The sequence below is a fragment of the Pipistrellus kuhlii genome, unplaced genomic scaffold (assembly GCF_014108245.1).
Source record: "Pipistrellus kuhlii isolate mPipKuh1 unplaced genomic scaffold, mPipKuh1.p scaffold_m20_p_2, whole genome shotgun sequence".
Taxonomy (NCBI): Eukaryota; Metazoa; Chordata; class Mammalia; order Chiroptera; family Vespertilionidae; genus Pipistrellus; species Pipistrellus kuhlii.
In genome coordinates, this window is record NW_023425515.1 from 111115162 (window position 1) to 111137135 (window position 21974).

Consider the following 21974-nt stretch of genomic DNA (forward strand, 5'->3'; position numbering starts at 1 on the left):
CTCTGGGCCCGGCTTCTTCGTGCCCGGCCACTCTGGGTCTGGGTGTTCCTGGACTGGCCTCCCTGGGCTTGGCTGCCTCCGCCTCAGGCCTGGCTGCCACTGCCCCAGGTCTGGCTGCTCCAGTGCTGGCTGTTGTTGCTCTGGTTCTGGCTGCTGCTGCTCTGGGGCCTGGCCGTTGCTGCTCCGGGCCCGGTTGCCATTGCTTTGTGCCTGGGCACTCTAGGCCTGGCCGCCACTGTTCCAACATTCTGTCCTTTTTTTTTTTTTTTTTTTTTTTTTAAACGCATTTATGTTGCAATGTTGGCTGGTGAGTTGAGTTCTGACTTAGTCTTTGAATTTTCAAGATCTTCTTTGTATTCTTTCTTAAGTAATTTTACTATCTTTTGCTCTCACTTGATGTCTTCACATTGAGAACTTTGGTTTCTTCCTCCTGTCCTGGGAGCTCAGCAGGTTGGCCTGTGGCACCCCTTTGTTCTCCGAGGGCTCCCGCGCTGCTCCAGCCTGTTGCCGGGGTTGGCGCTGCCCAGGAAGCAGCCCCCGGCCTTGACTCGGTTGCCCGCGCTCAGAGGTCGATGGCTCAGGAGCACCCCTCCACCTGGGGGCCCCGTCACCCGGCTCCCTGCCGGCGCCTGGCTGGCTGGTGTCCGGCAGGGGCTCCTGCTCCCTGTCGCATTACTCCAGTCTGGAGCTTTTTTTTTTTTTTCTCCTTCGCGCTAGGGGAGTCCAGGATCAGAGTCAACAGACTGTCTTCTGTGCGCAGTGTGCGCGACTCTGGGGGCTCCGCTTTTCGCCACTCCCCTGGGATTCCGCCTCACAGCCCCGTCTCCCCCTGCCCGAGCCTGGGTCCCCAGGGTCTGGTCCAGGACTGGGGTTCAGAGCAGTCCAGACTGAGGCTCAGCGCCGCCGGAGGCTTTGTTTCCTCCGGCTAGGGTAATCCAGCATCAAAGTCAACATTCAGTCCTCTGCGCACAATGTGCGTGCGACTCCGGGGGCCCTGCTTTTCACTGCTCGCTTGGGATTCCGCCTCACAGCCCTGTCTCCCCCTGCCAGAGCCTGGGTCCCCGGGGTCTGGCTCATAACTTGGGCTCAGCACTGCCGGTTCGGGGGTTCAGCCCAGGCTGGGGGTTTTATTTCCTTCCTGCTAGAGAACGCCAGGCAGCACCCAGCCCTCTCCTCCTCTCTGGCTGCGACGTCTCAGGGTGCGTGCATGCGGGCACGCAGCATGTCTCCTACCTTAGGCTTTTTTTCAGCTCCTCTGATTTTCCTTCTGGTTTTCTCTTTCCTTCTTGTTGTAGAATTTTCAGTCAGTCGACTACCTGTAGCTCTGGGCGATGTCCACTCTACATTTTAGTTGTATTCCATTGAAATTGTTGTGTGCTGCTGCGGTTAGGTGTCTACCTGAGCAGCCATCTTGGATCCTCCGAGTTTATGTTTTGATCTGATGCATTAATTTTTGAAGAACCATATACAGCCAGTGCTTTGTTACCTGCTATTATTTGAAGTGTATTGAGCACTAACAGAACAACACATTAAGTATTAGTTGGAAGAGCTGTCTTTAAACTAGGTTTTTAAAGAAGATACCCAGGATTAAAGAAAAAAATAGTGGAAGTAGAATTCTTTTATAGTATGTTCTCAATATTTAGGTTTCCTAGATGAGCTCAGGCTTTTTTATCCCCTCAAATTTGCCAGATAATGACCTTCATTTTTTGCTAAACATTGATAGCGAATCTATCATTGAAACCTATTGTTTTTTAATCATAGAATTTTTTTTTTATCGTATTATACCTATTTTTCAATTTTATGTCAGTAATAACATTTTGTTAATCTGTCTGGGCTTTTAAAATTGTATGCTCAAATGTAGCTAATTGGGATATTACTGAAGATACCAGGCATCTCTTTTAATGATCAGCTTAAAAGGCAGATTCCTTTATTAGAATCATATTTTTTGAATTCATGGTTATAGGCAAGAAAAAAAAATAATAATCATGAGCTCAGCCTTACATCTATAATAAAAGCAATGTATGGAAAAGTAAGCTTGGCAGCAGCATGTTGACACCATGGGCACTTTAGCCTGAATAGGCTTGGTCTTGATGGGGGTGTGAACTTGTCATTTGAAAGTTTCTGAAAGATACAGGTGTCCATATTTAAAATATGGGTAATAGCCATAAGAAACTGGCACTGGAAATAGTAAAGGTTAAAATATCATTATGTTATTAGGTAGGAAAACCTTCAGAATCTACATTAAATGCCATGATTTATAATATAAGGGCATGGTCTACCTAGTTTAGGAATCTCTCATCTGATGAAAAGGTATAGAATCGCAAATTAGATGCTATTCTGTTTTCTGAGGGCCATGCTATCCTGCTGAGCACAGGCAAGAGCAATGAGAGTACATCAGAGAGACTAACTCCGTGCCTCTGTCAGGGGCTATGGGTAGGTGACTTTCTGTGGGTTTTGGATGGTGCTTTGATGAAAGACTGCACAAAAATGTGGGGCACATCTGTGGCACAAATAATCTTGTAGAAGAGAGGCTATACAGGAAAATTGATACTCATAACCACTGGTGGGTACAGAGGACACATTTCTAGAGGGCAGGACAGTTTTAGTGTCATGCCATCAGCTGTGGCACAAGGATAACATTTCCTACTTCTATGACTAGTTTACAAGTCACCTTTAACCAGAAACTGGTTTTAGGCCATTATTGGACTTAGCTGTAGTAGTAACCACGAATTTTGGTTTAGGTATAACTAACATAAAAATAAATTACTTTGTTCTATTGTATTTCACTCAGAGCTAAAGCAGTGTAGACTTCTGTGCAAATGAAGGCATTTTTAAATGTTTAGGGAGAAAAAAATGGAATGTACATTAATGACCAGACTATTTAACTATTTCCTAGTATTTCAGTTCATAGGAAAGCTGCTTTTGTGAGGGTGGTAGAGGATGTGAAACCTCTTTGAGGTTCTCAATGGAGTGGCCCTATTTTCTAAGTCTTTGTGAAAGAGCAATGTTATCATTCATTTTTGTGCCCTATCTCTCAATTTCAAGCTATCCCTAATGGCATCTGCCAAATCTTGATGGAGCTGAAGGTGATGAAGTGTCCAGAAAAACCATAGCTTAAGAGGAAGAATTAAAGGCACTGGCAATACTTAAATTAGACTTGGGAGTACACATGTTAGGTCTCTTAAAATCTATGGAGACTCTTAAGTAACAACAAACTTTACATGTCTATACATTTTTCAGAATGGAAAAATGATGATCAAAACACTGATATTTCTTTAAAGCAAGAATAGTATTTAGTCAGTAAATTGTTCTCCTTTCTGAGATTATTGGAGTAAGTGCTCTGATTATGTTCTACTTCTTTATAGATGACATCAAACCTAGTGGCTTAAAACAATAATCATTTTACATATCTCATAATTTGATTGGTCAAGCATTTGGGTAAGACTTGGCATAGTGGGTCTTCTGCTCTAAATGACATTGACTGAGGTCACTTGATAGTATTCAGCTGGTAGATGGACTGGTCTTAGAGGGCCAAGATAGCTTCATTGTCTGTCTGGTGCTTTGTGGGAGTAGCTGGAAGGCTGAACTCAGCAAGAATGGTTGACAAGAACATCTACATGCAGATTTCTCAGTATGACATTGTCAAAGTAGTTGAACTTTTACATGGAAACTCAATACTTCCATAGAGAATGATTTCAAGAGACAAGTGAAAGTTACCATTTTCTAAGGCACATGTGTCAAACACAAGGCCCGCGGGCCAAATCCGTCCCGCCAGGCCTTGCAATGTGGCCCACACCGCGCTGTCATCACTGCACTCTGCTGCGTTTCCATCACAATGACAGTTTATGACTGTTCAGTAAACCATTCGGCCCGCGATTTAGGCTGGATTTTAGATTTTGGCACCTTCTCTGATTGAGTTCGACACCCCTATTCTAAGGCCTTGGCTAAGAACTGATTTTGTTGTTTCTACCACATTCCGTCAGCCAATGTAACCATAGAGCCATATAGAATCACGGATAGGGGAGAGAAGTTGCACCCCACTTGTCAATGAGAGAAGTAATGATATCTGATGGTTATTGATACTCTTTGACTTTAAAGAAATCTCCTGAATGCATTTTTTAAAAATCTTTACCCAAGGGTAAATTTTTATTGATTTTAGAGAGGAAGAGAAGGAGAGGGGGAGAGAGGGGAAAGAGAGAGATAGAGATAGAGAGAGAGAGAGAGAGAGAGAGAGAGAGAAAGAGAGAGACATCAATGTGAGAGAGAGAATGTGAGAAAGAAACATTGATCAGTTGCCTCATGTACACACCCTAACTGGGGATTGAACCCTAAACCTGAGTATGTGCCCTGACTGGGAATCTGACCCACAGCCCTTTGGTGCATAGTATGTCATTCCAACCAACTGAGCCACATTGGCCAAGATGATACTCTATCACTTTAAGATAAATTCTAAGTCTGATTGTAATTATTTTACATGCTATATTTGCCCACTAGCTCAAATCAGAAAGAAGAGAAAGAATCCTTTCTGTGTTATAGGCACTTGCTTTTACTAATAGAAATACTCACTAGGACCCTTATGTTTGATTAGTTTCAGGATGGTGAAATATTGCTTAGATAATTACTTGTCCTAGAACAATAGCTAATTAATGTGAAAATTAATAGGAGTTCAGGAATTGAATCAGCAGTAAGCTTACCAAGCGTCTTTTTAAAGAAGTCAATTGTTTTTGGAGTGAGCACAATTTTCTAGTAAGTTTTTCTGCTGCAACTGAGGTGCTTTCCCCCACTTCTCATTTATTTATGTTTGTTTTTAAAGAGTAATTTCTGACAGACATACTCAAAAGAGGTTGTCATTGTTGTCCTGTGTTCTTTTTTTAATAGAGTTTTATGGAAGTAAAACTGAGTCTAAATGAGTTGAGGTGCTTAGAACAGAAGGAAAACCTTGCCTTAAGATGGAAAGAAGTGTCTCTAGAATCAGTTGGATTTCTTGGGTACTGAGTTGGAGAGTTTTGCCTTCAAAACAAAAGTGAGGATGCCCCTCAAAACAAGATTCTGGGTCTTTAGCATATCTTGTGCATGGTAATTGTCATGTCTAAATGGCTACCCAAATTTTAGCCTGTAGGAACTTGTCTGTCACACATTTGTATCAGTTTTTGAAATGGACAGCACCTTCCAACATGCCACCTTTTCCACTTTGTCTACATTTCATTTCCCACGTTTGAATCCAAATGTAGCCACACCCCAATATTATACCTGCCATACTGACCTGAGGTAGGAATTCTACACCATACTCTTTGGATCTTGACCCACCTATATTTTTTAGTTATGCATCCAGTGTATTATTAGCAGCCTCTACTAGCCTCCCTCCTCAACATGACCCAAAAGAACAAATTTTAATTCCTGGAAGTATTCTAGCTCTGACGCAAACCTGCATTTCTATGGCTAAGAATCTTTGCAGATACTTTCTCATGAATGATTTCTTGCATCATTATGGTGAATATGAAAAGCTCTGCCTCCCTTTGCTGGATATTCACCACCTCTTCATGCCAAATTAATTTCAATTCTTTAAAAGGGTCATGTTCTTTCTTTCCTCTAGGCTGTTGCATGAGCTCTTTTCTATCAAATGATCTCCAACTTATCTCCTATTCTTTTTTAAGAGTCTATTTAAATATTTTCCCATTATATTTTCAGATGTTGGGGGAGCAGTTTTCATGCATCTTTTTCTGTTTATTTTCATGGTACTCTGGGCATATGGTATATCTATCTCTTTGTACTCTATTTATGCATTTGGCTCCTCCTCTGGCTTGTGAATGCTTTCTGGGTATGGACCATGAGTTTTTCATTTTTGAATCCTTAAGCTCTAGTATAATGCCTAATATTCAATAAATACTTTTAAAATTCATTCTTGCATGCATTTATTAATGAATGGTTGGGTGGTTAGGTGGATGGTTGGAATAAAGAATGGATAGGTGGTTGGAAGTCTGTCTGTCTGAATTTTGGGAGGATGTCTGAGTGGTAGAAAAAGTGAATAAAGTGGAAGGTTGGGTTGGTTGACTGCTTATTAACTTTGTAATAATATTGGATGGATGTTAATAAGTAAGCTTACACCTAGAATTCTGTGACTTTTAATTGCCAATGAGTCTAGCACAAACTCTATTTCCCTCCACATTACTATTATAAATTTGTGCATGTTTTTGTCTGTTATACTGCAGCTCTTTAAAGAATCTTGAAGTTGGTTTTAGATCAGCATTCTTAAAACTCTGGGGAGACAAGGGATGTAAACAGGGTACAGAAAGCCAGAGGTTGATTACACTGCATACTCCTGCCCCAGCTTAATTTGCCATGACACATGGCTTCTTAGACCTTTTTAAGTTCATCAACAGTTTGGAAATAATTATATTTACTCCTTTTACAGGTTGATGAAGCAAAAGTACTTAAAAAACACCCACATATATCCATACAATATCTATCTATCTATCTATCTATCTATCTATCTATCTATCTATCTGTCTTTCTATCTATCATCTATCTATCTTCTATCATCTATCTGCCCATAGTTTTGCATGTGTTGTGGTTAAAATTTGCTTGATATACTCACCAGAAGAACTTTGTGGAAATGTAAGTATTGTTACCCCTCTTTAGCCACTGAAGCTATAAATAAGGATTTGTTCAAAGGCACAGAGGATTAGTATAGACAGAAAGTATAATTTAGAATCTCTGCTGCTATCTAAGATACATTGCTTACTATTGATAATATATAACTTGTAGAGCCACAGTATTATTATATGGCATAGAATCTAAGCTATTAAAAGAGTTGGACTGGCTCTAAAGTAGACATAGCACGTAAGTTTTGTGTGCCAACTCCAAATTAGTTGGTAATAGCTTCCTGGAGTACTGTATTGAGAATGTCTCTGAGGTGCAATATGAGCTGCAATTGTTGAGTGATGTCTTCCATGAATGTAGGCTTTCCTGTGCATATTTGCCATATATTTTCCATCTCTGTTTTAAGTTCACAAAAGGTGTTCATTATGATAAGTATTCATTATGATAGATATTTATGCTGGCTTGGCCACTGATTTACTCTAATGATTAATGAGATCATTCATGAGAAAGTTTCTAGAAGCTGGTTTTTGAACTAAATATGTAAACGTCTTCCTCCAGTGAATGTGGATAAAAGATAGAGAGAGCAGCGAGGAGAACTTAGGTTGACATCAATACCATGGATGGTCAATTTTTGGAAAGAAGAAATGCTTGTCTTTTTGTCCAGGTGGATGATCTACTAATGAAGGGTGATTTATTGAGCAGTTGAGTAGTAGTATGCTATACTGAAAATTCAAAGCACTCACTTTTGTGCGGATGCAAACACAATCAGGTTAACTTTATTTTAAGCTTTGATTACATTCCAGTTAATAAGAATATACTACATTAAGCCAGATTGACAGTCTCACAGAATGCCTTTAACTTTAAAATTGGATATTGGAAGGCTTGGCAAATGCTGGGAGATTACTTAATAGAGTTAGTGTGATGTTCCCATAGGGGGCCAGTTACCTTCATGGACTCTTTGTGTTAAAAGCTCATAAACAGTCTCAAAGATTTAGAAATGTGGTTATATAGACTAAGAATTCCATTCTGGCATCTTCCTCAGGTTTCTTCTGCTCTTTTTTGTTTGCTTGTTAAGAATCACAATCTACCAACCTAAATCACACACTAGGCATATCAGTGGGTAATTCTGACCATGCATCAGCTTTGCAAATAAATACCTTGGAGCACATTACAAATGATGTCAGCATCCTCTGTCATAGGGTCTACAGTACTACTAGCTGTTTGCAAGGCAGAGTCCATATTACCTCTCAGCATCTGAGTGATGAGCTGAGGCCTCAACATGGGTGATGTGAAGGACGAGAGGATTAGTGGCTGCCCATCCTCCCACAGGCTTGGTCCCTAAATCTGCCTGCTTCTCCAAATTGTTGGGTTTATTCTGCCTCTAAAATGTATCAGTATGCAAAATGATCCCAGAGAGACAGGTGAAGTATAATTACTAATTAAAGAGACTAATTCCTGATTCCTCTTGTTGCAAGCTAGACTCATTAATTTCTAGTTCAGGCATCCTTGCAATTTTTATAAATTGAAGGCAAGACCCTTCACCAGCAAAACAACTGCAACTTGCTTTATTAGGATACTCTGCTTCATTGTGGTGGTTTGAGGTATGCCTGTAATGTAGCCCAGAAAGTGTTAAAGGGCTATTGGTTCCTGCTGGTCAGGCCATGATGTGACACCACCTATAAAATGCACCATAAAACTGCATTATTTAATAGATCTGAGCATTGCACCTGCTTTCTTAGCTCCTCTTAGGTGATTAAGTTTCTCACAAATGCAATTTGTTAATATGGGGCCACATCTTCTCACAAGGCAAATCTGTGAAATTTGGCAGGCAGTTGCTTTGCTGCAGGTGCAAGATGAAAGACCTTTCCTGAGCTTTGCCAAGAAGACAAATGAAGTTGTCCTCAATCCATGGGAAGAATATTCTGACACGGAGGGCAGAACCTGCTTCTAAGAAAGGGAAATATAATTTTAGGGTTGAATCATGTGTTTCCCTCCATTTGGGGGAGTATATAACCCTTATGAAAATATGAATGGGGGCCAGATATCTTGTTTTACATGAGGCCAGGTATTTAGCACATCCCCTTGCTAAGGGAAGTCCTCTGATATTTGAAGCTGCAGCCATTTGTGATGATAAATGATGACTTTTACTCTTATGAGATATGAGAGTTTAATTAGGGCTTAATTAAAGCTAATCCTCAGAATCCTTTGGAAGGTAGAGTGATGAAAAACGAGCTCCCACTATGAATAACCTGAGTTTGGACAAGTCTATCTTTGAAATAGATAGCATCCCCACTCTGGCACCCTGTCCAGTCCTGCCTGGGTATTCACAACTAAGTTAAAGCAAGAGCCGACTATTTTTGCATTAGAATTTCCTTAGCCAAGATTAGAAGAGGCCAAGTGCCTGGGTCCATCTCAGCCTCCTGTGCATTTACACCTAACGCTGTCTTTGAATCTGCAAATCCAGCTCGCCATACACATGTCTTAGGGAGTCACTGGTCATGCTGGCCATCAGCTTCCGACGGCCTGAGACCCAAGGCCGGCACACTTCTTCCCATTGCACAGTGGAGTTGGGCCGGATTTCACTGAAAGAATAAAAAGACAGGAAAGTTTTTACTTCACGCAGAGGCAGATCCAGTTTCCCAACTTGATCAGGAAGCAGTGAGAAGCCCTGCTCTCTTCTCTCAGTTGATGGTGGCTAGAAGACTGGCAGTTCTACTAGTTACAACCCAAAGGAGGGCCCTACTGAAGCTCTGCTAGTGACAGTCCCTGGGGCCGTGTTTTTTTCCCCTTGGATGCATCAACATGTCTCTCAGTATATGTGGTCCATGCAGTGTATGGTGGAGCTGGACTGATCCCTACCACCCATGAGTTAACTCAATTCTAACTTGTTCCCAGTCCTTCATAGTAGCCTTACCAATGTGACTGAATTGCCTTGGCCCCATCTGTGACTTGACTCCTATCTGAATTCCTTGGAAGCCTTTGCTGAGGTGCCAACATTCTGATTAGTTCTCACCAGCCTTCTTGGGATAGACCTTTTCCCAGGCCCAAGATCATAACCTTGCTTGCTGCCAAATGACTTGGAGTATCTGCATACTCTGTAATTCGTAATCCTGTTTCAACCACTAAACTGAATCCTCTGCCCATGCACTTTTCTGCTCCTCATTGGTTGCCTGCTGATAGAGAGCCTAGCCTTTGATGGTCTTGGTATTCTCCTCTTGCTCTGCAGCCCATGCTCTGAGGCCTTCCCAAGCTTCATGGCCAAGTCCACTGCAGTGCATAACTGAGGTAGATAAGGGTTAGGAGGAGGTTTTAGGAGGAGGTTTTAAGCTTCTCTGGGGCATATCACATATATCACCCATGTCAGCTTCAGGAGGAGATTACAGTAGGATATATATATATATATATATATATATATATATATATATATGTATATATAAAATGGTTGAGCTAGATACCATTTGACATATTTTAAAGTTAATAAAAATGGAAGATTAAGCAAACAAAGAAACTTTTATAAGACCACAGAGCTGTTAATGGGCAGAGATGAGATTCAAACCCAGGTTTATCTGATTTCCAAATCCACGCTCTTTCTACTACTGTATACTATACTCTATAAGAAGATGACATTTTGATCACTGCACTTGCTTTTCCACAAGTTTGATTTCTCAAGTAAGTGCTGTTCTTGGTGGATTCCTGGTCTTTGTTCTCTGACTCTCAGGGAAGGCACATACTGGGTGGCTTTGCATGGCACCCTGGGCCAGTGCTTTTCTGGGAGAGCAACAGGGGAATGAATTGAAAAGAGGGATAAGGGATCTTATTATTTCCAGGGGGTACTGAGGCTCAGCATGTGAGGATTGGAAAGCAGTTAGAAATCACTTATTTCAATGGTCTCTTCTACCGATGAGGAAACTTAGATCCAAAGGGCCTTATGGAAGTTTCCATGGCCATATGATCTGGGACGATGAAAAAAGATGGTCTGGGACGATGAAAAAAGAGACACACACTGGGGGACATGATAAGGGCACTTGTGTTCAGAAATAAGAAATGCATTATGTAGAGGAATTTTGTGAATAGATCCATAGATAGACTGGCCAGGGACTGGAGGAGGGAATCTTTGTTAGCACCTTGGAGGGACCTGGGGGACCAAAGTATCTGGGGATAATACTGTAGCTTTGGACTCAGGGTGTGAAGGAGAGTCTGGAATGGTCCAAGGGCCTCAGCCATATGGTCTCCCATTTGCTCTCAGGGTTGGACCCACACTAAATCACTTTAGATAGAGCCAGAGTGAAGGGAGACACATGGGCCACATACCTGTGCTTGACATATGCTTATGTAAAATTTGAACCCAAAGATTTCCTCAAATGTCACTATAACAATATATAGTTCCACTGGCTGTGGGTGTATCCTCTGGGACAAAAAAGAAAAGAGGCCCAAGTCCTAGAAATCCAGATTATAAATAAGAAACCCCTTTCTCTCTCATATCTGTGGCCATTGAGAAAGGCATCCAGGCCTTGGGAACCTCTCTCTTTGGGGCTACTCTAGGCATTGACTTTACACTGATAGTCTAAATATCTCCATTAATTTGGTATTTGCTTACACTTTTCATAATTTTTTTCTTTATAAATGTGACTATATAAATTCTTTAAATCAATTATAGAAAAGCCAAAGTATGTGAAAAGGACAAACATATAACCTATATATGTAGTTTTTGAACTCAATAAATTGATCTTATGATTCAGGATTTAAAGATCATTGACCTCGCCTGGGTTTCCTCGCCTGTAAAAGATGGATACTATGGAATATAGAACAGGGTGTGAAAAGTTTATATTTGTACTGAGCTTAGAACTATGGCAAGGCATGGGAAGTGCCAAGTGTTAGGTATGTGGTGTTATTTTTATTATTATCACAGTCACCTTTGTGGCTGCTATTTTCTCTACCTGGACCACCTGCAAAAAAATTTAGGACAGTAGTTTCCTCCTGCCTATATGTGGAAAAAAAGTTATCCATCCTTAATTGCAGAGATTAATTCAATAAGAATATGTTTTGAGATATTTATTTCTCAATAATTGTGCTATTTTTACCCCAATCCATTCATTTTCCCTTCTCTGGTTTCCCCAAGTGATCAATCAGAAACACTTCATGAAATAGTTGTCCTGCTAAAAAATCTGGCCTGCAGCATGTAATGCAGGTAACTACTTCTCACAAAAACTGCAGTCTCTAAGCTTTACATTATTTGTGCTCACTCATAAACTCACCCACATGATGATATTCACACCTGTATCTCATACATGTACGCGTGTACACTGATCATGTCTGAGCACAACACAAATATGCTACATGAAGACACACATGCATGTCTAAGTATGCATTTGCCTACAGAAAAATAGATACAGAAAAAAAGAGAAATAAATCCTTTCCCCACGTTGGTAAGTGGAGTAATACTGGGATAATCTTATTTGCCTGTGGATAGATGTGGTGATAAATGGTTCTCAGTAATGTGCTGAGCCATCGGGATATACTGATCATTTATCATCTTGAACACATGAGGGCAAATGGGATTATTATTATAATAAACTGCAACTCTTTATGGTTTGTCCTCGGTGGGTCTAGCCCTCAACTTTCATCCTACTTGAAAAACTCAACATTTAAACCAAAATCACAAAGTTAGGAAGCTTTTCTCTTGAAATAACTCCCTGAACCTGATCATTTTTAAAGGAAGAAAAATGAATCTGGAAGATGAATTATTTTATGTCCTGGGAATATCAAGTGAATAAACTTGAAAGCTGAGATTCTGTGAGAGGAGATGGGGGAAGGGCAGGAAGGTAAACTTTCTCAGAGTAGAGTTAGCTTATATCCTGGTCAAGGACAGCACCTTCCTTGTTCCTACTTCAATCCCCGGTTTACCATCTCCTACTTTCCAGACACAATGTTTTGAGCAAGATACACTCTACCTACTAAGACCCCTGCAAGGGTATGGGTGGACCTCGGAGTGGTGACTCCCTTTACTATTCAAGATGTGTGTTCTAGAAAGGAACTCAACCTTGTGAAGGATTTTGCTTCTACAGAATTGCCCTTTTCAAGAACCCAAGTCCTTATATAGACCTGCCACTCTTAGACCAGATTTTGGCAGCAGAGGGCACTCTGGAGTGTTTCTAACTCTGGCAATATGGCTGTGGGCATCACTGGCTCAGTTCTTGGTTGTGAAGGTGTGTGCTGGAGTCAGGAGGAAATGGATAAAGTAGTGTTCTCTCCAAAGTCCCAAGCATACACTAGATTATATATTTCTCCCTAATTTTTGACCATTACTGAAAAAATAAAGCTTCCTGGCTTTGGAGAAATCCACTCCCTGATCTGAATTTCCATTAGAGATGGAGGAACTGGTGTCCTGTCTGTCACCTACCTGCCATAGACCAGTATATTGAAGTAATTATAATAACACCTATGGCAGCAGAGTATGAGTGGGACATTTGCCTAATGCCCATGTAAGGACTAGTCTCTTTCATCATTTCCTATTCACTATACTTTACCCACCCTAATGTCAGATATTAACAATAATCAATGCACCTATTTTGAGCCTTATACATCCCAAGTAGTGGGTCATTGTACTGTGTGAGCATTACTCTTTTTTCTAACATATAGATTGTTTCTTTCATGCATTGGCTTTCGATCAAGGTGGGATTCTTGGCACAGCCAAGGTGTAAAGGTAGCAGGAATAAAGGTGCAAAAGTACCCTCAGATGAAGCTCGGGGGGTTACTGATTGAGAAGCAAAAATTGAATACAGCAGGGGGTTGTGTTGAAGAAGAAAAGTTTCACTTTGCCAAGCGATTCTTGCATCTGATTCAAGTTGGAAGGTGCGAGAACGAGTGAGTGAGACCATGGTTTCTGACAAAGCAGGGCTATTATTGCTGATCTCTCCCTCAAGCTAGGGTTGATTTTAATTTAATTTTCTTCTTCTTCAACCTTCCTATTAGCACAGGAAGGTTGTGATATTTTGTGCTTGCATTTTTTTTAAAGCACTCAAGTTATTTTATCTGCTGTTTATTGCATCCACCAGCATCAGGCATCCCTTCTGGTGTGCAGAAGCTGTGGGCACTGTAATTTGAAAGAAAAGCAGGGGCCCTTAGTGGGCAAATTGCTTTTTAAAGGTGCCCCAGAAGGGGTGAAGGAGGTCTTGTAGTTGCCCCACAGATTACAAACAGGGTCGCTTCTATAAAGGATATTGGGACAATCTCCAACGAATCTGGTCATCAGGCAGTTTCCAAAGCCCCCACCTCCCTTTCTATACCTCAGAAGGTCACCCCACAGGAAATTTTCTAGATTGATTGATGCCGACAGAGGCTTATTTGTTGTAGAAATGAAAGTAATAAACCTCAGAGATTGAGATCTATTCTGGGTGTCACACTCTAAGAGGAATACTGACAAAGTGGTGTTTATGGGAGAGGGAGAGAGCTAAAACCATATTAGAGGCGAGAGGAATAAAGTCAGGGCAGGTATAGTGAAGACTTAAAGAAGTTGTGACAGTTGTTTGCAAACATTTGCAAGTTGTCAGATGGAAGAGAGATGGGCCTTATTTTGTATATAGCTCCAGATGGCAGAATTCAGATCATTGGTAGGATCAAAAGGTACAATTATTTTCTAACAATTAGTGCTAGCTCAGCATTCTGGTCTGTTCTATGGGTGACAGTACTTTTCCGTAAAAGCCAAAGAAGCTGAGAACTGTCGGGCACAATCTGATGGTGCTAGGTTGGAATAAAGCAGACTTTCATTTCTATTATTACGGGCCTGGGGTAGTAATTGGTTCCCTGACTAGGAAGAAAGTCTAGAACTCTTCAGACTCATCTTTTATTCTCCTGAGTGCTTGAGCTGGTGAAGTCTGGGAGGTGGAATTGGGAAGAAATAATCCAAGAAAAGGAACACTTAGGGAATAGCATATTTGACATATATGCTATTAGTAAAATATTTGATACATTAGTAGAATTGATACATGAGGAAGTAAGTGGTAAGGCACAAACATGCTTGACACTTGGTTCTGGAATTAGCCACCCTGAGTCCGAATCTTGGTGTCACTCTAATAAGCTTGGGATAAATCGTTGACTTCTCAAAGCCTCAAATTTCTCTCCTCCCTGTGGAAGATAATTCCTGTACCAACCTCATTTGGATAGTTTTAGGAATTAAATGAAGGAAGTTTGATCAAACCAGCCCTATTTTTACTTCATGCCCCACAGAAATACCAGTAAGGTAATGGCAGCTTCTGAGACATTTTCATTGGGAATTAGATGTAAGTTTGGAAAAGACACAGAGAACTAAATGTCCCACAGCCCCACATCACCTTCCCACAACCCTTCAGCACATACCGGAACATTTTCCTCATTGGTTTTGTCACTCCAGGACCTTCCAGGCGCATCCAAACATTTTGCAGAGTTTCCTTTAAGGGATTGGTGAACTCAACTGTCACAACCATGTCAGAACCAACCGTCTGAGCACCACGGACCTAAGAAAAGAGTTGGGGAGAACACAGCTCATGAGCAGCACATAAAACCTCTCTGCTCTCTCTTGTCCTTTACCACCTTTACTGTTGCTTCTGTTTTGCAGTAGGATTATTTTTTGGCAAGGGAAGGGACCAGTGTGAAGCAGACAGCTTATTGCTTTGACTGGGAGACACCTAACGAGAAAAAGATGGAAAATTACTAATTAGAACCACACTCTTCTCCTCATTATAAAAAGCAGCCTAATTAGGACTCAGGTTAACAGCCTGGTTACTGGCTGCTCTTTGTCAGCAGGAGGTGGAAATGCATTTGGTGTAGTAACAGATTTCGTGATGAGGGTGGCCAGGAGAACTCCGCTTCTGGATAGGGCTCAAGTTTCCTGCCAGGACTTGGGGAATTCCCGAGTTCAAGAGGAAAAAATGCTTCAGGGGGCCTGTGCCTTTTCACTATTAGAAACACTATAAAGAACTATGTCCAAAGAGGGAGTCTTCACTGTTGAACTTGAAGAGAGAAAGCTGGACACTAAAACAGCCAGAAGAGACTTCATCTGCAGCTACACCATCTGAGTCAGGAGAGGCTGAAGCTAATTGTGGGTGAGTTTATCCATATCCCCACAGGATCAGCTGTTTGGCAGGAGGCGCCAGAGTTCAATGCCAGCTACAACACTTCCTAACAGTGCGGTCTTGTGACTTCCTCAACCTTCCTGAGACTCAGTTTCCTTGGCTCTGAACTGACTGACACTTTTATGGGGTGATCTAAGGGGATGCTATTACCAGTTGTTGTGTTTACTCTGTGCCACACCTCGGAACTATATGCTTTCCCCACACCAACAAAACGTGCTTGGCTCAGTGCCTGTAGCATTAGCCTGTTTGCTTAGGGGTTGTGCATCCTGTGGATGGATCTGTAAAGCACTAAGTAATTTGGGAACAAGATGACAATAAAAGTCCTTCATTGCAATAAAGGGGTAGGATGCTATAGTACATATAAAGCATCATGACACATGGTAAATGCTCATACATTACAGCTTCTGCTTTTAGAAGTGGCAAAGCTTGGGGGAATTATTTTTAATGTTTTTATTGATTTTTAGAGAGAGAGGAAGGGAGAGTGACAGAGAGATAGAAATTTTGATGAGAGAGAAACATCATCAATCAGCTATCTCTTGCACACCTCCTACTGGGAATCAAGCCTACAACCTGGGCATGTGACCAGACTGGGAATTGAACTAATGATCTCTTGGTTCATAGGTTGACGCTCAACCACTGAACCACACCAGCCAGACTGGGGGGGGGGGGGAGTTATTTTATTCACCTTTTATTCTAGCCCAGTTTCTATTCCAATATCTAGCCAATGCCCAGTAAATATTGTTCAATTAGGCTGACTGCTTAAAAAAAAGGAATTTAATGGTTATTTCATTTTCCTATACAACAACCTAGTCATTATTATACTTTGTTTCTTTAAGCAGTATGTGTAATATAGAAAATGCCATGTGGAAATGAGACTTTCTAATGAAAGGAGAAAAACATTACCCAAAGAAAAAGACTCTATAGTCAAGAATAGAACTTTATGGCTTTAATTTGAAACATACAGTTTGTGACTAAACCTACATCTATGGAATTTTTAAAATGTGTAAGAAAAATGAAAATTGTAGCTGATTCCCCATGTTTATTAAATTTGGATCCCCATCTCTCGGGGTAGGATGGGTGGAGAGCAGGCTCACAGGAATCAGGGGTGAGCAGATGGTGACCATGATGGTGACCACAATAGCTGTCACCACCGAGCATGGCTTGTGAGCCAGGCAGTGTGTGCAGCACTTTAGTAAGTGGTCCCCAGCCTGGCACACTCAATGGAATCACTGGGGAACTTTAAAATTACAGAGGTCTAAGCCCTTCCCAAATAATTACATTGTGTCTCAGGCAGTAGAATTTGTCTACAAAAAAAAAAATTTTTTTTGCATTAAAAAAATACAAACCAAAGATAACATCTACTTTCTAAATTTGAGAAAGTTGGGCTCCTTCAGAGACACTACTGGTAACATTTTTTGCTCTGATCATTTTAATTTGGGGGAGGGGATATTTTGGAGCCATCTGTCTTCTGTATACTTGTATAAGTCTGAGCACAAGCCCCTTAAAACATCTGATAATATCTACTGACCCTTCCTCCACACAGATTTATACAGTGACAAATACGAGACATGCACAACTGCAAGTAGTTTTAGGGGGTGCAGATAGACCCATGTGATCTCTGCATGGCTCTCAGGGGCTTTGGGTTCCAGGATGAGAACCATCTCCATACTGGGAGACAAGAGCTACAGGAAGATCCAGGCTGTGGAAGGCCACGTGCGTCTTTCTAGTCACTGATGACTGTGATGGAGGAAATCAGGTATTTAAAAAGTCGGCCTGTGTATTTGGGCCTTCATGGATAGGCTTTAGATATGAATATGATTAGAATATTAAGTCTTCTCAGGTAATTTCACATGTCATGTCTAATCAGGTTGCTTCCAGAGATTACCTCTATAATTAGCTGCAGCAAGAGTATATAAATACTGCTCAGCCTTTCCTGGTCATGGAGAAGGGGCTTGGAGGGGTTGGAAGATGAAAAAGAGGGCCCTTCAAGTTTGGAGAATGCTTCTTTTGCAATTATCAAAGACTCAGTGTCACTTTCCTGACATCTGTACCCAAATTTAAACTTCCTTTGCCTAACTACTGAGATGATAATAAGCCTTAAAACGCAAATCAAACCAAATATAAAAGCCTACCCAACATTTACCATCACTATTTCCTGCTTAGGAATTTAAGTGGAGATATTTCCCCTCATTCTGTTGAGAAAAATCGAACATATTAACAGTATTTTCATATTGTATGTTTATTTGAGTGGTGTGCCACTCTGTGGTATCTATGAAATGCTTCGAATGATGACTACTATGGCTGAAAGTGTCTGTTCAAATCTAATTCTTTAGGGAATCTGCACTGCTTTTCTTCAGCGCTATAAAAATAATTTTATATCAGCGTAATTATGTTTCTGATTTCCTTGCTCTCATAAAACCTCAAGTAAAGGGAGCCTTTAGCAATCCAGAGAGTTAGATCAAGAAGACATTTTTATGTGTATTCACCTTAGAAAAAGGTAGCTATTACTTGAACCAGAGAAAAGGATAAAGAATAGGTTATACTTGGTGTCATTAAATTATTTTTCACGTTTGATGTCCTTGATTCTTTAAATTTTTCCATTTAAAGTATCTCTGTTTTGAAAGATTGACAAAATATGCTTTTCCAAGATAAATATAATTCACCAATATTAACATACTGAGTTCTTATCTTTTATGTTATTCCATGATAACGAACAACTGATTCTTTGGTAAATAAGAAAGTTATTGACACATACGCACACACACAAACTTTTGGGAAGAAAGTACCTTTAAGGAAATCACAAGGTCTTTTCCATGGAGTATATGCTTTACAATATACATAACTATATTCAGAACTGAAGTGGGGTTGAAGGAAAGAGTTTGAGAAAGAATGAATTTAGTTGGCAATGTGATCCATATGACCTGGGAGTTCACCTCACCACCCTTACTTCCAGTGCTTTCAGTCATGATCGTCCTTCTCTTCCGCAGTCTGTGGCCACTGCCAGGAGAAGCAGTGCCTGTGTGTAACCTATGCCTTTAGCACACACCCCACCGTCACTACTGGCTAACAGTTATGCCGGCATCTGCTGAAATGCTAATGGGTTAAGACAGTTAGGCAATGTTTTTAGTCTGCACTGTCCAAATGGTAGCCACTAGCCACATGTGGCTATTTACATTTAAATGAAGTGAATTAAATTAAATTAAAAATACAGCTCCTCAGTTGCATAGCCACATTTCAAGTACTCAGTAACTCTTAGTATATGTGTCTATCATATAGGTCAGTACAGATTTAGAATATTACCAAAATCATAGAAAGTCCCATCAAATAATGCTGTTAACTCATTTAACCCTCACAACTGTGTGGAGTAAATACTATAAGACTTCATTTCACAGATGAGGAAACTGGGACACAGAGAAGACAAGTTACTTGCTCAAGTTCACTCAGGAAGTAGGGAAGTGAGACCTAAATGCAAACAGTCATTGCTTAACACCCCTAACTAACTCTGAGTAGTAACCACAGTATTAATGATAACTTATATTTTATGCTGTTCGCTTAGTAATGCAGCCATTCTTATCATCATTTTATTTGTATTATGTTGCTTAGTCCTTCCCACTGCCCTACGGGCTTGGGAGTGGGCATGATCATTACACATCCCACTGGTGTGAAACTGAAACTTAGACTGAAAATGCATAAGTTAATAGATGTAAGTTGGTAGAACCCAGATATAAATCTAGGTCTTTCTGACTCCAAAGCATTCATCTTTAAACACCACATACACTGTGATCTTTCACAGCAGAGAAGCAAAAATAGTGACTTTTTCTTTGCTGGAAATAGGCTCATTATTTTCTGAAGCCCATTGAGAAATCATTGACTGTATTACCTTATACTGTCACTAAACTATCAGTTGAACATAACGATTATAACTTGACCCTGAACTAAATTTGAAAACATATATACTACCCAACTTTTTCTTTTTGACTTTATGGGGAGAGAATTAGATTTCTATGCCAGAGTGAAATGTGGCAAGATAGCCTTGGGGCCTTGATATATTATATTACTTGATGATAATAGGATTTTCCATTAAGGGTAAAGATGGAGATAGTCATTAAAAAAAAAAAATAACCAGTAGCCTAAACATAGTGGGATTATATGATAAGGTGGATGAGAGTCATTATTCTTAATGTTTTACTTTATGTGTGTTTTTTACTAAGATTAAAAAATAGCAAACCAGATAAGCATCGAGCTAATTATGTTTTAGGCACCACGTTAGCAGGTACTCGTTTCCATTCTCGAGTACAGGCTGTTCTGCAGCTGTACTGTGGAGGGAGATAGCGATGTGCACGCTCTGGCTGCAGGGCTCCCATGGTCATGGCCTAGGATGTGCCCTCCTGGCTGATGGAGCACCCCCACTGTCCGCTTCTCTGTGACAGATGGCCGACAGTGGGTGGAGAGTCAGCACTTGAGCATGGAAAGCCATGGTTGGGGTACGCTACCTGGGACAGCCCCAGATCATAAGGCTTTATCTGCTCAGAGCTCCGCATTAATGGGGCTTAAGACAGCTGTGTTTATTTTCTCCAGAGACGGTGTAGGACAGCACCGATGGCACAACCACAGTGGCTGAGACCCACTGTGACCACCCATGCGGGAAGCTGGGGGAAACCTGCTGGACTCAGGGTCTGAAGATGGGGGCTTGCCACGGAGTGTCCTTGGGCCAAGTGGCTTGAGCTCTCTGGGCCTGGGTTTCTTAGGTGGTTACTGAGGGGTTTTAATGTGAAAGGATTGGGCAGAGCATCTGAAACACGCTAGCATTTACTGATCTAAATGCTGTTGAGGTTTAAAGGAAGACATGCTTGCAGGGTGACGTGAGGACCTCCTTATCCCCGAGATCCCCTGTGGGAATGAGGTGGATTCGGTCCTTAGGTTTGGGGAAGAGACCTGCCAAGCTGGAAGCCTCCAGCAACACTTTCTAAAGAGCAAGGGAGAAGCCCAGCCCCGGGGCACTGCAGGGCCGTGGGTTGGGCAAGGCGGAGGTGTGTGTCCTGGTGACTGGGACACGTGACAGTCAGGGAGAACACCGGGAGGTGGGAAGGGAGAAAAGTGCTTGGCTGGAGACATGGGGTGGGGGGAGGTTCAGGGTTCAGGGGTTATTTAGAACCTGGTCTCTCTTTTCATTTTCTGTCTTGATAGAAAGTTTCAAATATTCAGGTTTTCACAGAATAAAACAAAACTGTAGTTAATTACAATTTATCCACTGTCCCTCAGTATTTTGGAAGCACTTATTACAACTCAAATGGCTTCCCCAAGTTTAAGCTTTCTGTGGGATAAAGGCATATGAGTTGGGATATTGTAGGAGCAGGGCCCAGGCACCCACTTCAGCAAGCAGCCCAGCCTCGCTTTGCTCTGGAGAAAGTGGGGGCTTCCTGGGCAGGAGGAGGATTCCACCCCTCACCTCTGGGCTCCAGTTAGAACACAACATTGAGCAGTTGTTGAAAAGCCAAGCAGTGTGTCAATCAGAAGAGATCAGGATGTGGAGCCAGCACTGGGGTGTGGCTGCACAAGTAGGCAAGGGCGCCCCTTTTTTGGGGTGGGTGCAGCTCTCTGCATGACTTGGTGAGTGGTGAGTGGGCTGGATTTGGTGCCCTCATAGCCACTCCACCCCTCAGACTCGGCAGGGTCTGCACAAGCCTGGAGGGGGGCCACCCAGAGGTAGGTCCTAGCACCCTGGGGAGGGTGCTAGTTATTCTCATTGTGGCAAGTCCAGAGCACAGAGGGCTAGCCAGTCAGAGCTGGTGGTGCAGACATTCTGCTTGTGGACTTGTATGAACTGCCTACTTCTGCAGGCCCTGTAGACACTGTCCATGCAGGAAGAACCCCACAGGCTGGTGGCAGAAGTGGTCAGCCCCTGAGAGAACAGTGCAGCTACGCTCCTGCAGCTGATCAAGAGTTGGCACTGCTGGATGCAATCACCAGCAATCTCTCAAAAAAAAAAAAAAAGTCAATAAAAATGTTCGTAATGCCAAGTTTTCTCTGACAATTCTTAAAAAGCATTTTCTATAATTATCTACAGAGAGAGCACCAAATAATTATTTGTTGAGTGAATTAAAAAAAATTAATGAATAGATGAGTGATGGACAAACTAAAAGATTAATAAACACTAGAAATTTGTTTTTGTCAACAAAACAAAGAAGTAAAGAGCAAATGCATGTGACAATCTTATCAATGCCACTCTAGGCCAACACCTACACTGTGGGGGCCCTAGAGCAG

General features: G+C 41.5%; 1 protein-coding gene across 1 annotated transcript in view; it reads right to left on the reverse strand.

The window, feature by feature from the left end:
* Window positions 1–7348: 7348 nt before the first annotated feature.
* The window catches only part of F13A1 (coagulation factor XIII A chain), a 174082-nt gene continuing 159456 nt past the window's right edge, over window positions 7349–21974 (reverse strand). The window contains exons 14-15 of the mRNA XM_036446533.2: window positions 14956–15092; window positions 7349–9182 (exon numbers count right to left, since the gene is read on the reverse strand). Coding sequence (XP_036302426.1) covers window positions 9035–9182; window positions 14956–15092 — 285 coding nt within the window. The 3' untranslated portion in view covers window positions 7349–9034. The remainder of the gene's footprint in view (window positions 9183–14955; window positions 15093–21974) is intronic.